This window comes from Enhydra lutris, unplaced genomic scaffold, assembly GCF_002288905.1.
Source record: "Enhydra lutris kenyoni isolate GAN:26980312 unplaced genomic scaffold, ASM228890v2 scaffoldscaffold109, whole genome shotgun sequence".
NCBI classification, from domain to species: domain Eukaryota; kingdom Metazoa; phylum Chordata; class Mammalia; order Carnivora; family Mustelidae; genus Enhydra; species Enhydra lutris.
The window spans coordinates 1058507-1076097 of NW_019154193.1; the positions used below are offsets into that span (position 1 = coordinate 1058507).

At 38.9% G+C, this 17591-nt stretch overlaps 1 protein-coding gene across 3 annotated transcripts in view; it reads left to right on the forward strand.

Moving 5' to 3' along the window:
- LOC111139481 (A-kinase anchoring protein 10) overlaps positions 1-17591 on the forward strand; it is a 79203-nt gene that overhangs the window by 52892 nt on the left and 8720 nt on the right. Inside the window, exons 10-14 of one of the 3 annotated variants that reach the window (XM_022491748.1) lie at positions 1403-1576; positions 6244-6353; positions 8543-8625; positions 16189-16241; positions 16861-16956. In XM_022491748.1, coding sequence (XP_022347456.1) covers positions 1403-1576; positions 6244-6353; positions 8543-8625; positions 16189-16241; positions 16861-16956 — 516 coding nt within the window. Of the gene's footprint in view, positions 1-1402; positions 1577-6243; positions 6354-8542; positions 8626-10828; positions 11022-16188; positions 16242-16860; positions 16957-17591 lie in introns of those variants that run through there. The other 2 variants (XM_022491750.1, XM_022491749.1) reach the window with 2 other exon arrangements.

Sequence of the window (17591 nt, forward strand, 5' to 3'; positions counted from 1 at the left end):
GAAAATTTTTTCATGATTAAAATTAAAATCTTTCTGATCGTAAAGGAAAAGTTCCAAATCTGTATCATATAAAGAATGTAAACTTTCTTAATAAAAGAAAATTAAAATACAGAGAAAAACAATGAAAATATTTCTTATAAAATGTGCATATGTAAAGAACTTACACTAATTTTAAGAATACTGTCAAATAGATAAATGAGAAAAAGAGAAGGATGATTTTTTCATCAGTACTTTGAGAATTTTTGTGTTAGGTATCGGCATTTCAGTGATAAACAGAAGAAACGTGGCTTCTGCTCTCCTGGACCTCTGTCTATAATGAAGGCACACATTAAACACAGACAACTTACAATCATGTGCTAACTGCTCTGAAGGAAAAGTTGGTAGTAGGAAATGCCAGTAATAAACATGGAAACTTACTCAGCATCATTAATAATTTTTATTTTTTTTATTGTGTTATGTTAGTCACCATAAAATACATCGTTAGTTTTTGATGCAGTGTTCCAAGATTCATTGTTTATGCACCACACCCAGTGCTCCATGTGATACGTGCCCTCCATAATACCCACCACCAGGCTCACCCATCCCCCCACCCATAATTTTTAAATGTAAATAAAAATATCCATATTATCATTATGCACTTATTAACAGTGATTTGGAAAAACATATCTGGTGTTGGAAAGCCTGTGTCAAAACAGAGACCTTGATATATTGCCAGTGATAGAAATTGACAGCATCCTTCTGAAGAGTAAATTGACCATATATATCAAAGCTAAAACAGGGCGTCTGGGTGGCTCAGTTGGTTAAGCAACTGCCTTGGGCTCAGGTCATGATACAGGAGTCTCGGGATCGAGCCCCACATCAGGCTCCCTGATCAGCAGGGAGTCTGCTTCTCCCCGACCCCTCTCCTCTCATGCTCTCTCATTCTCTCTCTCTCTCTCTCTCAAATAAATAAATAAAATCTTTAAAAAAAAAAAAAAAGCTAAAACACTCACACTGTTTAACTCCATAATCACACGCCTGATAATTTATCTTAAGGAAATTAGTTTAGAAGTAAAAAAAAAAAAAAAATAATAATAATATATACATAAAGACTTTATAACCAGAAAAATCTCATTTCAGATTAGATCCACTCCCTGAATGTTTTCTGGTACTAAGAAGTCTAAATATCAAGTCTATGTAATAGTTTTATGGCAAGCTTTTGGGTGGGGGGACACCTATAAATTGTACTTGTAATTTTAGTTACAACATAAACTGTACATGAAGGGGTAATACTTGGAGCGTAACAAGGAAAGGCAAAGCCCTGTGTGCTAGCTGGTGGAATTGTGCGTAAAACTTTGTTTTCAAATAAAGTTATAATTGTATTTGATTCCACCTTTAAAATGATGCTTGTCCTCTCTTCCAGGTCTTTTTGCCTGGCTTTTTGTCCAGCAATCTTTATTATAAGTATTTGAATGATCTCATCCATTCGGTCCGAGGAGATGAATTTCCAGGAGGAAATGTTTCCCTGACTGCCCATGGCTCTGTGGGCCCTCCTGATGACTCTCACCCCGGTGGTCCGGATAGCTCGGCTTCTCAGGTACTCATCAGTTAGCCTCTGGCGATCAAAAGAGAGGTGTACGGATCCTTTCCTTCAAATACCAGTAGCAGATACAGTTTGGAAGTTTTTGTTGTAGAAGAAACAAAGTAGAAAATAAAATTAGCCTACTTACTATATGTCTTAATAAACATGTCATAGTGATTAACAGTGTATTATATTGGAAGGTACTGTGTTGTTTCAGGCCGTTACTCTGCCTGACACTCCAGCTGAGGCTCTTTCAGTAATCAGACAACAGGACATGCGTTTATAGCCTCTGAAGAGCTCTTTTTTGAATTATTTGGGAAATTATAGTGACTACATTTGAGATGCTTTTTCTTTTAAGATTTACTTATTTATTTGAGAGAGACAGTGCGTGTGAGCATGAGCGGAAGGGAGAGGGAGAGGAGGAGAGAGAACCCCAAGGAGACTCCACACTGAATGGAGCAGACTTGATCTTCCTGAGATCAGACCTGAGCTGAAACCAAGAGTTGGACGTAACCGACTGCCACCCAGGAACCCCTAGAATAATTCTTCACGGTTCTTAATGTATTTCACTGAAGAGTTTCTGGTTTCATTTTGAACTGTAGTGCCGTTGTACATTTCCTTAATCTTCTTTTGTTTTTGGAGTGCTTTCCTATATCAAACCTTATCTGATTCTCCCCCAAATTGGATGAAATGGGTTGTTGCCAAGAGAAGAGATCTAGGAAGATATTACGAAGTTAACTAATTGTATTAAAATCACACAGTAAGTGTAGAGCCAGAACATATTCCCTGTCTAGTGTTCTTCAGCATAACGTAGTATAATTATTTTCTCATCACATTGTTGACACATACATAACACTTCAGATTTTTTGACACAGGGCCTTGGATAAATTTTCTTAGTTTCTGTGACAGTACTATTTATCACCATCAACAAGGCTCTCCTTAGTATGTTTTCTTCCTATTTAGCTTATGTAGCTGGTGACCTGCCGAATGTGGTTGCCATTTTGCTTTTTGAGATACGCTAGAATGTTTAGTTGTTACTTCAGCACTTAAAAGGTCTATCTGCTGACCTTAAAATGTATTCTTACATTTTTGGTTGAAGTATAATATATATACAGAAAACTCCGTATATCATAACTATATGTAGCTTGAAGAATTTTCATAAACAGACTTGATCTGTGTATCTAGCATCCAGATCAGGAAACATGACATTATCAGTATGTCATAAACCCTCTTGTGCCCTCTTCTAGTCACCGTCCTCCCTGCTAGAATAGCTACTATCCTGATTTTTGATGGCATTGGTTAGTTTTACCTATTTAGTTACGTAATTGAAATCAGTTTGTATATACTCTTTTTTCACTACAGCTTTATTGAGATATAATTCATATACCATACAGTTCACCCATTTATGTTGTATCATTTAGTGATTTTAGTATATTCATAGAGTTGCTCAACTGTCACCAAAGCCAGTTTAAAGTTTTTCATCTGAGAAACCTGTGTCCTTTAACTAATACCATCCATATCCTCCAATTCCTCCAACCGTAGGCTACTGCTAATCTACTTTCTGTCTCTATAGATTTGCCTATTCTGGACATTTCATATAATTGGAACCATATGATGTTTGGTCTTTTGCGACAGCCTTCTCTCATTTAGTGTGCTGTTTCAAGGTTCAGCCATGTTTAGCATGTATCAGCACTTTATTCCTTTTTTTATTTGTTTTGTTGTTGGTGCTGGTGGTTTAAAAAAAGTCATTTACTAGAGAGAGAGAGACAGCATGAGCTAAGGGGAGGGGCAGAGGGAGAAGCAGACTCCCCGCTGAGCAGGGAGCCTGACACTGGGTCCGGTCCCAGGACCCTGACATCATGACCTGAGCCAGAATCAAGAGTCCAGTGCTCAACTGATTGAACCACCCAGGCACCCCAGAACTCTATTCCTTTTATGGCCAAATAATACTCTGTTGTACACACATACCACATTTTGTTTATACATCAATTGATGGACATTTGGATTGTTTCTGTCGTTTGATTATTACGAATAATGCTGCTGTACAAGTTTTTGTGTGGATATAGGTTTTCATTTCTCATATATATATATATATATACCTAGGAGTAGAATTCTTAGCTGAAATGACAAGTGTTTAACTCTGTCCTAATTACCTTTGCTTGGGTAACAAGTTTTGAAATCAGGAAGGAAGTAAGTCTTCCCACTTAGTTCTTCTTTTTCAAGATTGTTTTGACTATTCGAGGTCCCTTGAGTTTTCAAATGCATTTAAGGATCAGTGTGTCAACTTCTATGAAGACTCCAGCCAGGATTCGGATGGGGAAGTGCATCAGTTCCATCGATCAGTTTGGGATGAATTGCCGTCTTAATGATACTAAATATTCTCACCCATGAACATAGGATACCTTTCATTTATTTCAAATCTTCTTTAATTTCTTCCAATAACATTTTGTAGTTTTCAAGTATCAGTTTTGTATTTCTTCAATTTCTTTTAAATATTTTATTCTTTTTTTTTTAAGATTTTATTTATTTATTTGTCAGAGAGAGAGAGGGAGAGAGAGCGAGCACAGGCAGACAGAATGGCAGGCAGAGGCAGAGGGAGAAGCAGGCTCCCTGCTGAGCAAGGAGCCCGATGTGGGACTCGATCCCAGGACACCGGGATCATGACCTGAGCCGAAGGCAGCTGCTTAACCAACTGAGCCACCCAGGCGTCCCTAAATATTTTATTCTTTTTTGGTACTATTATAAAGGGAATTTTTTCTTATATTCATATTTTCATTGTAAGCATATAGAAATACAATTATTTTAAAATTGAGATAAAATTCACCTAACAAAGTTAACTATTATAAAGTGTCTAATTCAGTGACATTTAGTATATTCAGTGTTGTGCAACTATTACCACTATCTGGTTCCAGCCTTTTTTCATCCCCCCATATGGAAACCTCGCAAATGGAACATTAAGCAGTCACTCCCCGTACCCATCTGTATTTTCTTCTAAGAGTTTTAGGCCTTTGATCCATTTTGAGTTAGTTTGCATGTTGTGTGAGGTAGGGCCAACTTTATTTTTTTTTTTGCATGTGGATATCTAGTTGTCCCAGAACCATCTGTTGATAGAACTATTCTTTTATCATTGAACGATCTTAGCATCTTTGTCAAAAATCATTTGACCTTAGGTATACCAGTTTATTTCTGGAACTCTCAGTTCTACTACATTGATCTACATGTATCTTATGCCAGTACTACATTGTTTTGATTACTGCAGCTTTACAAGTTTTGAAATCAGGACTGTGTGTCCTCCAACTTTGTTTTATTCAGTTGTCAGATTATTTTGGCTATTCTGGGTCCCTTGCAATTTCATATGAATTTTAAGATTGGGTTTTCATTGAATCTGTAGATTCCTTTGGGCTCTATTGCCATTTTAACAGTATTAAATAAGTCTTTTTCCAGTGCATGAACGTGGGATATCATCCATTTATTTAAGCTGTCTTTAATTTCTTTCATCATTGTTTTGTGGGTCTTAGTGTACAAGTTTTGTATTTCCATGGGTCTTTTTTTCCCTGAATATTTTATTCTTTTTGATGCCATTATAAACAGAATTATTTTCTTAATTTCATTTTCTTATCCTTCATTGGTAATGCATAGGAGTAAACTTTATGTGCTGATCTTGTACCTTGTAACTTTACTAAATTCATTTGTTAGCTCTAATAGTTTTCTTTTGGATACTTTTTTTTTTTTCTTAATTTTAATTTATTTGAGAGAAAGAGAGTGAGTGAGAGGGAGAGCACAAGCCATGGAGGGAGAAGCAGAGGGAGAAGCATACTTCCCCACTGAGCAGGGAGCCCAATGCAGGACCCGAACTGACCCAAAGGGGGCGCTTAGCTAACTGAGCCACCCAGGCACCCTGGTGCCTCTTTTTAATTATTTACCCTTCTTGGTACATAAAGAGAACCCCCTCCCCCACACTGTAGGGTGTGTTCTATAATAAGTGTCTGTTCAGTTTTTATTTTAATTTAACCTATACCTTAGTCATGTATATTAAGCACATTCCCATCTTTTGTTATTTTAAACAATGCTACAGTGAATAATATTCTTGTATATTAGTCATTCTGTGGAGCTAAGTCTGGCTGCAATTGAATTTTTAGAGGTGGAATATCTAGGAAAACCCATGGCTCCAGTATTTCCTAGAAATACCAATTCTGACTTTTTTGTGGGATGAGGAGTGGGAGATGACATGCTGGAGGGGAACTTACTATACTCATATAGCTGGTCATTTTAGAAAGTTTTCTTTAGCTTCTCCTTTGTTACATAGCCTCACTGAAAGTCAAAAGTATTCATGTTTATTTGTAAAAGTTAGCTGAACTATGTCTGCGTGGATGCGAGTCCTGCACACTTGGGAATGTAATACCCATGAGGATAGCACATTTGTTGGAACTTAGATCATTAAGAAAACAAACAGATTTGGCAATAAATGTGTGTGTTTACATTGTAATACTGTACTTTCCTCCCATAGTTGTATTTTGAGGTGTAATTTCATAATCATTGCTGTTCAACATCTCCATAATGATGAATTTGAGTGAGAATTACGTGTATTTCAAATACCGAAGATTTTGTACAACTCTGTCATAATCCAAACTTAGGACTGTTTGATTCCTGAATAACTATTAATTTTACAATTTCTCTTGTAGTCCAGTATGAAAAAAGCCAGTGTTAAAATTCTGAAAAATTTTGATGAAGCGATAATTGTGGATGCTGCGAGTCTGGACCCAGAATCTCTGTATCAGCGGACATACGCAGGGTAAGTTTAACTGGTGTCGAGAATTTTTTTTTTTTTTAAAGATTTTATTTATTTATTTGACAGATAGAGACCAGAAGTGGGCAGAGAGGCAGGCAGGGAGAGAGAGAGGGGGAAGCAGGCTCCTGCGAGCAGAAAGCCTGATGCGGGGCTTGATCCCAGGACCCTGAGATCATGACCTGAGCCGAAGGCAGAGGCTTTAACCGACTGAGCCACTCAGGCGCCCCTGGTGTCGAGAATTTTTACAAGTCTACTGAATTTTGCATCTTTTATTTTTTTATTTAAAATTTAAAAATTGTTTATAATCTACTGTTACATTTTTACATAGAGTATACAGTAGACCACAGTTAAGAGTGGAGGCTCAGGAGTGACTTTCTCGGTTTTAATCTTGGCTCCGCCACTTATTGGCAAATGGTGGACAGTAAGCCTATTGGATTAATTAGCAAAGGTTGTATTTATTAGGGAATGGTTGGTTCATTTACTTACAGCCTTAATTAAGACAGTCTGTTGGGGTGCCTGGGAGGCTCAGTCAATTGAGTGGCTGCCTTGGCTCAGGTCCTGATCCCAGGGTCCTGGGATCGAGCCCTGCGTCTGGCTCCCTACTCAGTAGGGAGCTTGCTTCTCCCTCTCCCTCTGCCTGTCGCTCTCTTTGCTTGTGCTCTCTCTCTCATTCTCTCTCTCTCTCTCTCTGTCAAATAAATAAAATCTAAAAAAAAAAAAGTCTGTCAATTGCAAGATGGTTTACTTATGTAAGTATTTTGCTGTGTAAAATAAATTTTGACAGATAATGTATAAAATGGATCAGAAATGGAGAAGTAATGACTTTTCCACATCTTTAAAGATAGTTTTCAGTGTTTGTTTTAGCATTATGGTTTTGGCATCTTCCTGATATTTTTCTCAAAGGAGACAAATTTGTATCTGTTGGTGTATTGCATTCACATTTGAAATGAGGACTTACTAGGAACAGTAGTCCTAAAGCAAGACTCACTGTGCCCAAGGTGAAATAATACCTTGGCATCACAGGGTTTCTTTTTCTTTTTTTACCTTTTAATTACAAATACATTAATCCCTTATAGAAATTAAATTGATAAAGCTAATGTCCCCTGTGGTCACACTCCACTACTCATTCTCTCCCCTTCCTACTCAGGATAATCACTGTTAACATTATAGTATGTATTTTTGTTTGCTAATTTCTATGTAATTGACATCACACTCTATTCGGTATCTCGTGCTTTCATTCACAGTGAGTTTTGGAGATTTTTCTTTGTTAGTTCACCTCATTTTAACTATGTTGTAGTATTCTACATGTAATATTAATTACGGCTTATAACCGTGGCCACTATTCGGCCCTTTTGGTATTGATGAGTATTTAAGTTGTTTGCAATTTTTTACTGTTATACGTAGAATAGCAGAAGACTTCCTTTTATTGACTTCTTTATACCATGAAGCAGATTTTAAATTTTAATAGATCTTACTGACTTACCTTTAAAAATATGTATATTTTGCTTTCTTACCACCCATTAATAAAAATACTAATTTTCTTCACATCTTTATTGACATTAAATAACATCAGATGTTTGACTTTTTACCAATCTGGACTACTGCTCTGAGATTAAGCTTCTTTTGGCATTTTGTTGGTTGTTCAGGTTTTTCTCCTGTGAACTGACCATTCGTCTCCTTTTTATGTTTTTCTCCTGGATGATTTCTTAGTGACTTGTTGGAATTCTGTATGTTTTTTAGCTTTCATTATTGATTAGTAATATCTGTTAAATAAGATCTTTCACTGTGTTCTTTGCCTTTTAATTTTGTTTTATATTGTTGTAGACTTACAGGATGTATAATTATTATATATAATTACTTTAGCTTTATAATACACATTTTGATCTAGGGCAGCTTCCTACCTTTTTATCTCTTTTACAGAATTATCTTGGCTTTTCTTACGCCTTTTCTCATATATAGATTTTAGAATTGTGAGCTATCTCTTCACGCATCATGTTTCATAAACCTTTCTGGGATTTTGAATAAAATTACATTGAATTAAAGATTAATTTTGCTTTCTTTGGGGAACGTTTCTATTTGAAATAAGCTTTGCTCTGAATAACATGAGCTATCAATCATTTTTTTAAAATTTTTCTTTCCTTAATTTAAAATTGATTGTTAGAAATCATGTTCTTCTTTTTGTACTTATATAGGAAGATGACATTTGGAAGAGTAAGTGACTTGGGGCAATTCATCCGAGAATCTGAGCCTGAACCTGATGTAAAGAAATCAAAAGGTTTGTGGTGTTTTACACTGTTAAAGCCTTCACTCACATTAGTCATTAACTGTAAGTGAAGGATCATTTAAGATACAAATAGTTTATCTTATGAAATAACTACCTTATGTCTCACTTGTGTTTATATCACAACTGAGTCCAAGGGCTGTGTGTAGTTGCATCTCCCTAAATGAAAGTTCATGAACTGGGGCACCTGGGTGGCTCATTGGGTTAAAGCCTCTGCCTTTGGTTCAGGTCATGATCTCAGGGTCCTGGGATTGAGCCCCACATGGGGCACTTTGCTCAGCAGGGAGCCTGCTTCCCCCCTCTCTGCCTGCCTCTGTGCCTACTTGTGATCTCTGTCAAATAAATAAATAAAATCACTTAAAAAATTATATAAAAAGAAAGTTCATGAACTTGCTTCACCATGACAGAAGGCACATCTTTATGAAAGAATATTTGTCACCTTTCAAATTTAATGAACACCCTTTAGTTCATTAAGTTTCCTCTTATTTGCTGAAAGTTATTATGAAATATTTGTGGAAAATATTAATAGGTTGAAATTTAAATCCTTTGTTTAATCAGCAGGAGAGTGCTCAGTCAGTTGTTAAACCTGGAAGTCTTTTTTGACAAGAACATTATTTGCGACTGATCTCAACTTCCAAACAATTTGTCTTACACAGGAAGATTTTGGAAACCAATGTGGATCCATTCACTTGGGATCTAGAAATTTTTCAGTGTGATTGGATTGACAGTATTGTCTTGAGTAAAAGATACTAACTTTTGGAAGAAGAAAATGTTCCAAGGGCGCGTGGGTAGCTCAGTTGGTTAAGCGTCTGCCTTTGGCTCAGGTTATGATCTCAGGGTCCTGGCATCAAGCCTCACATTAGGTTCCCTGCTCAGTGGGGAGTCTGCTTCTACCTCCCCTGCACTTGTGTGCACACACACTCGCTCCCTCTTTCTCTCAAATAAATAAATAAAATCTTTTTTTTTTTTAAAGATTTTATTTATTTATTTGACAGAGAGAGATCACAAGCAGGCAGAGAGGCAGGTAGAGAGAGAGGAGGAAGCAGGCTCCCTGCTGAGCAGAGAGCCCGATGCGGGGCTCGATCCCAGGACCCTGAGATCATGACCTGAGCCGAAGGCAGCGGCTTAACCCACTGAGCCACCCAGGCGCCCCAATAAATAAAATCTTTAAAAATTTTTTTAAAAAGAAAAAGTATTGTTTTGATAGTGTGTTTAAAATTAAGAGCTATTGTTAATCTTCCTATTAAATTTAATAGGACTACATTCCTATTATGTGTATTTTTAAATTTTTTTTTTAAGTAAACTTTACGTGGGCTCAAACTCACTACCAAGATCAAGAGTTGCGTGTTCCTCTACTGACTGAGGCAGCCAGGCACCCCATATTATGTTTAATTTTTAATGCAACTGTTATTTGAATGAATCACACCACTTTATGTTGAGGAGCAGTGTACTTTTGGGTCAGATCTACATTGACATAGTAAGCAAAAAATGCAACAATTGTTGAAATAATTTAGACCAAAAAAAAAAAGGGCCTGTTACCTGTTTCACCTTTTAGTGTATTTAAATAATTGATTTTATTTCCTATTTTGCCAAAGAAGTCTGAAGTACATGGTCAGGAAAAGTTTAAAGACTGAAAGAAGTCTTCACAGCTCAGTCAGTAAATAATTTTTGAGTGACTCTGTGCACTCATATTCAGGGGGCGGGTTAGAAGATACCGATCCTGCTGTTAAACTCAAGAGTCTAGCCGCGTCTTTGGTTAGGTCAGACCTGAACTGGAGGAAGAGGTTACTGGTCACCTTGAAGCAGAGGGAGTGCTGGACAAGTTCTGCGGGGGGACTGGCTGGGAGGGGCTCTGTGTTATCCTCAGATAGCTTCTATCAGTGAGGATAATGGCATCTCCAGGATTAAGAGAATTTATCAGCTCATTAATTTTTTGAAAAGCTGGTCTTACTCCTCTGACACCTCATGAAGAAGTGCTCCTGCTCTAGAGTATGGGTATTGGGTGCTTCCAGGGATAGATAGATATATATACACATATATACAAATCAAGAGATGTAGTTAGCAGCTAAAGATATACAAGAAACTTTTTCCCCCATACTCTATCTCTGCTCATTCTGTTTATTGAGTCTCTTCATATTACGCATTTACTTATTCGTTCTAAAATATGAGTGCCTGCTCTATGCATCTGTCGTTCTAGATTCTGAGAAGCAAAGGAAATCTCCAGCCCTTGTGGAACTCACATTATAGTGGAAGAGACAGTAAACAGATAAATACTGTGTGTGTGTGTGTGTGTGTGTGTGTGTGTACACATGTATAAACGTAAGAATAATGGGGAGTTCTGTTTTAAAAGTGGTTGTCAAGGGTGCCTGGGTGGCTCATTTGACTGAGCGTCCGACTCTTAATTTTGACCCAGGACATGATCTCAGGGTTGGGAGATTCTCTCTCCCTCCCCCTCCTGCTTACGTTCTCCCTCCCTAAAATAAATAAACACATTAAAATCTTTAAAAGAAAAAAAATAAAAGGGGTTGTCTGGAGAAGCTCTTGGGTGGCTCAGTCATTTAAGCATCTGACTCTTGAACTCAGATCAGGTCCCGATCTCAGGGTTGTGAGCTCAAGCCCGCATGGGCTTCACGCTGGGCCTGAAGTCTACTTAGGAAAAAAAAAAAAAAAAGAAAGGAAGGAAAGAAGGAAGGAAGAAAGAAAGGAAGAAAGAAAATGGTTGCCAGGAAAGGTCTCAACTGAGGAAGTCGCGTTTCGACTAGAGATTTGAGCAAAATGGGGGAGTAAGCCCTGGCAAGACCTGCAGGAAGGGGTTCTTAGCAGAAGGACCAAGACAAGCCCTGAAGTGTAAGAGCCCAGCACGATCAGGCAGCAGCAAGACCAGCGCAGAGGAAGGGGGATGAGCGGAGGAGGCGGTGGGCTTCGGACGGTTCTCACAGACCATGGTAGGAAGTTGAAAGTGTTGAAAGTTGGAGCAGGGGAGTCCCAGGATGTGATTCATGTTTTAAAGGTGTGGCTTTGGCAGCTGTTTGGAAAGTAGAATGGAGGGGGTTGAGAGGAGAGGCAGGGAAACAAGGTTCGTGGTCTAAGCAGAGGAGGAGGATGGTGGTCGTGATTTAGGTCGTGGGAGAACCGTCAGATTTGGGTTGTGCTTGAAGGTAGAGGCAGCAGGGTTCTGTATCCACCAGCAAGCTGGTCCGTCAGGTTACTCGCATTATTGATGTAATTAAGACGTTCCCACATGAAGTAATTAATAGTAATTTCTGCAGTTTGAGTAAATGCATCCACAGATCCCAGTGCTTCCTTCAGCTGTCCAGACGTGTCTTTAAATGTATTTTTGTGGTAAGTAAATGACCTAAAGTAGGAGCCAGCAGGTTCCATTCATTTACTCAGAGGACCGGAGATGATGTTATGTGCTAAGCATACAAATAAGAACATAAACTTGGAGTTTATTTTAATCTAGCTTAGTCCCTCTTTTATGACCCTGACTCGGCACAAGCCTGTCATGCTAGTTATTCTGTCAGATGCCCCGCCTTCTGGATTTTTCTGGTCGTGCTTGTTAGCTCACTCATTTCTCACCTGTGTTTCTCGTGAGCTGGGATTTGTACCTAAAGTCTTGATTTGAATATGATATTTTTAGAAGAATATATATAATATATTTCCTGGAAGAATACACAAAGCATGTAACATAGTGGAAGGATGAGAAGAGGGAGATGCCTTCTGCTTTCCTTTATACCCTTTTCCTCTGCTTTTTGAATTTTCTTACCCCATCTGCTTTACTGCTTAATTACCCACCCACCTCTTCTCCCGTTGCTTTGGCTCGCCTCTTTGCTGTGACCTTTGAATGTTCCCTGCCTGCCTCTACAACTTCGCCTTGAGCCACTCTCTGCTTCATGGACTAGGATCTAACTAAAATCTCCTTTATTCTTTTTTGAGGTCCCGTCTCTGTTAGGGCCTCTCCATTTGCCATTCTCCCTGCCATGGCTTTCGTGAGCTCTTTCCCAGGGCAAGTATTCGCTCTTCAGAGAGGACCTGAGTGGCTCAGTTGTTCAGCATCTGCCTTCAGCTCAGGTCATGATCCCAGGGTTCTGGGATCGAGCCCCACATCGGGCTCCCTGCTCAGCAGGAGCCTGCTTCTCCCTCTCCCACTCCCCCTGCTTGTGTTTCCTTTCTCGCTGTTGTCTCTGTCTGTCAAGTACATAAATAAAATCTTAAAAAACAAACAGACAAACAGACCGAGAGGACTTCCCAGCCCACATGATCTCAGCTTATCTGTACCACTAACATACCACTTCTTCAATTTCTTACCACTGTCTGATATTATCTTACTCATTTATTTGCATACTTGTTAGACTCTGTTTCTTTTCCATGAGTATAATATCACCTCTCTGAGAGCAGGGATTTTGTCTGTCTTAAATTTGGCACTGTATTTCCTGATTATAAAATTATACCTACTGCAGATAGGCATTAATTAAATATTTGTTGGTTTAATTAATTACTCTAAAGGAATTTCTTCAGAGATTATCTAGGTGGTAAGATTATGGATCATATTTATTTAATTTAAGAAAAGTATTATTTTTTAAACCAACACACTCAGTTTTCTTATCCAGATTACTTTATTATTCTGAGGATACTCATAGAACCCTACTCCCAAGTATTCTCAGACCCCAAGTAATGGAGATTCCTTAGCGGTGGATACTACCTCCATATTCTGCAAATGAAGCAGTTGAGGATCCAGGAAATTATAACCTGTAGGAATCACAGAGCAGATTAACAGCAATCTAGGGGCTTTGGCTCAGAATACTGTTGTGACTATTCAGCTTGGCTTCCTCTCCTTCCTTGCTGAGGATTGCAAGAATGGTCATCATTTACTAGGCTATAGTTTCAATTTGGTTTTTTATATACTGATAGAGAACAGAGGAAAGGGTTGAGCTTTGAGAAGGGTGTATCTCAGAGGCTTCTGAAAGTATGGGAATTTTGCTTTCAGGGCAAGCAAAGTAGTTTTAAAAGTTACATTCAGGGGTGCCTGGGTGACTCAGTTGGTTAAGCGTCCAGCCATTGATTTCAGCTCAGGTCATGATCTCAGGGTCAAGATCAAGCCCTGGGTCTGGCTCCACACTCAGTGGGGAATCTTCTAGAGATTCTTTCTCTCCCTCTCCACACCCCCCCCAACCCACCGCCAGCCCCCTACTCTTGTGCACATGCACACATGCTCTCGCTCTCTAAAATAAATCTTAAAAAAAAGTTGCTTTCAAATCCTCTAGGAGAAAGTATACAAAGGAGTTGTAAAAGATGTTGTGAACATGTATAGTGGCTAGTCCTAGTGCCTGGATGTAGTGGTGGGCAATGAAACAGTACTTACGTTGTGAAAGCCCTGGCATGTCAGAGCCTGGGTTCCTGTCATGTAAGCATCAGGGATTCTTTCCCTTTTTTTTTTTTTTTTTTTTTTAAAGATTATTTATTTATTTATTTCAGAGAGAGAATGTGCAAGTGAGAGCATGGGGAGAGGGAGAATTGAAGGAAGAGGGGGAGAGGGAGAAGCAGGCTACTGCAGAGCAGGGAGCCCACACGGGGCTTAGTCCCAGGACCCTGGGATCATGACCTGAGCCAAAAAAAGGTGCTTAACCTGACTGAGCTACCCAGGTGCCCCTAGATTTTATTTTTAAGTAATTACTGCACCCAGTATGGGCTCCTGGAGATCAAGAGTCACACACTCCACCAACTGAGCCAGCCAGGTGCCCCCCACCCCACCTCACATTAGCAGAGTACCAACTAGATGCATTTTTCTGGCAGTGGTAGAGGAATGAATTGGTATCTGAGAGACCAGTCAGGTAGTAGGATTAGCTAGTAATGTAGATAGAAGAAGAGGATTTGAAGGTAGGTAGCAGTAGCAGGAATTAGAAAGGTCAGATTTTTAAGACTTACAAAGGGAAATTCAAGAGACTACATTCAGGGTGGAATTTGGGGACAGATTCATATAGAGAGTAAATGAGGAAGGTGGATTGAGTTTTTTAATACGGGTTCTCTGGGTGAAAATTTATGGTGTGAATTTTTTTTTTTAATATTTATTTGACAGAGAGAGCGAGAGAGAGAGATCACAAGCAGGCAGAAAGGCAGGCAAAGAGAGAGAGAGGGGGAAGCAGGAGCCCTGCTGAGCAGAGAGCCTGATGCGGGCATGATCCCAGGACCCTGAGATTATGACCGGAGCTGAAGGCAGAGGCTTAACCCACTGAGCCACCCAGGTGCCCCTATGGTGTGAATTTTTAATAAAGGATTAAATTAATGTCTGAGAGAAGATACAAGAAAAAGAGTAGGTAGGAAACAGACACTCAGTTTGAAGCACATAAGTTTGAGACACCTAGGACAATATGTAAGTACGAATTTAACACCCAAGAACAGGTTTTTTGATTATTTGTGTTTTGAAGGAAGTCAAAGTCAAAAGAGGTGATGAGATATCCCAGAGAAAATGTGGTGAAGGAGAAAAGAAGGCTGGGGATGGGGTCCTGGAGAAGTTCTATATTAAAGGAGGACAGAACGCACAAAACGGAGTCAAATATGTGGGTATTTGGGGGGGAAAAGAAAAGGAGAGCGAGCATTAAGCAAGTAGGAGACTGTCAGCAGTGTGACTCTTTGGATGAGTCCGTAGAGGGAGCAGCAACTGGGCAATTCAACAGCCATTTGCAGCTGTAGGCGGAATGTGTAATATTGTGGCCCCTGTTGGCCATAAAGTTTAACTAGACCAGTATTCAGACTTTTAGCTAATACTGAAAATTATTAAGGGAATAGATCCAGGTTTTATACTTTTAATGAATGCTATTTTTTGTTCTAATCCAGTCATTGAAATAATCAGGACCTTGCCTAAGAAATAATCCACCAGCATTTGATTTAAAGCAGAGTTAGGACAGGAGCCTATTTGTGGAAATGAAAGGATAAGCTATGTATTTAATTCATGGCAAAAGTGGCTAGCCTATGTCCTTGTAGTTCCTCAGACCTGAGTACAGATGTGGGTAGGCTTCTGTGTATCTCCTGGGAGACTGAGGTGTGCCATGGCTCAGACACAGCATGGCTAGTTAAAGCTCTGTTCTTACCCAGCTCATTTATACAGACCAGAGATTAAGCATGTATAATAACATAATCTCTACTAGAAGCCCTTTTGTATAGGAGCTTGTCTGAACAGTTTGGATATATAGCAAGTGGATTGATATCTCCTGATGTATCGCTCGATTCTTATCTAAGACCAAATCCTGGCCACAGTTTTCTTCTGTTTACTTAACGTTTGCTGAAAATCTCACACTAGATGATAGAGGAGACTAGAAGAAAGAAAAGTCCAGAACTCTGAAATAGCCATTCAAAAGTCTTTTGAACCATGGTTTTTCCAAGTTAAATACTTATTAATGGGGATAATCAATTTTGATTAATGGTAATATTCCTTAACGTTTTAGATGAGATTGTGCAAAAAAAGAATATCCATTTCTGGAAGTAGTTTTTGAATAAGAGCACTTTTTAAATATAAGATTATGCATGAAATCTACACTCAGTTTTGGTTTCTTTTACTAGGATCCATGTTCTCACAAGCTATGAAGAAATGGGTGCAAGGAAATACTGACGAGGTAAATTCTACTTTTCACGTAAAGAAATTCCTGCACATTGTCTAAGTAAGGTTTTAAGTTTTCTCTTTCTTTAGTTCCCATGTGTAAGCGTCATGGCGCATTGCTCCAGGACGGACCAAGAAGGAGCGGCCCTTGTTAGCATCTAACAGTAGCCTCACGGGGACAGTGCAGGATCTTTAGTTCAGAGATTCTGTCCACTGAAAAATATCCGCGCCTTCAAGTTTTCATCAACCAGTAGGCATCAGTAGAATCAAAAAGCTCGACTTTTTCCTTCTTCACTGTCAGTTTTCAGAAAAGGATTGCTCTTTGACTAGTTAGTACATTGAGAGATGTGAATGGAAAAAGAAAAATTTTTCTTCTGGTCATCTAATGTGAAAATAGTCGGGATGTTGGGTACCCAGTAGTTGGCCCTAGAAGACAGTGCATGAACAGCATGTTAATGTAGCATGGTCAGAGGGTGGTGCAGGTCCGTTCATACTTGGAATGTGCTGCTTATCCATGAAGTAGACATGATATGCATAGATAGTTGTGTTAGAGCACTAAAAATATAAATCTTGATTTTTCTAATGAATAACCATTATCAACAGTTTGAATTGTTTGGTTTTTGTTTTGTTTTTAGGCCCAAGAAGAACTAGCTTGGAAGATTGCTAAAATGATAGTCAGTGATGTTATGCAACAGGCACAGTATGATCAACCTTTAGAGAAGTCTACAAAGGTAAGGATGACTTGTGTTCTGATCCAGCCTGTATAAAACTGAAAAGAATTAGATTCCAGATACATAAAAAAGACATAAGGGAGATTCTTTTGCCTTTGAAAGATGAGGTGCTTTAGAAACTGCCCTCTCATCATGAACAACTAGGAAACTAACAAACTAAATGAAACAGCTGTTTCCAGATCCTGGACAATAGGCAGGAGAGGTCTGTAATCCTTGAAAGAAGGGTAACATTGACACGATCCCTAGCTCTCTACCCAGAAGCAGTTTCCAAAGTACAGGGAGGGGGAGTCTACCAAAGTTCATAGTGTTGCTGAATTGAGGAGTCAGAAATGAAAGTTTGGATAGCCCAGAGTGGCTAGAAGTCATAGAGCACGTTACTAGAAAAGGAGCTTCACAGAAAGAAAACTCCAGAGTTTATCTCTTTATGAGAGGTCCCTTGAAGTCCTTGGCCAAATACTGATCTATACATGTATTGGGTGAAAATACCCATGGGGAGGGGAAAAAACTACCAGAAATTAGTGGGCTGAGCGATTCCTGAAACTTGGGGTTAGGAATAGATCACATCCTTACTGACTGGTGTGGATAGATCTCATAATGTACAAGACATTGAGTAGTGTCCTCAGAAACATCCCTTA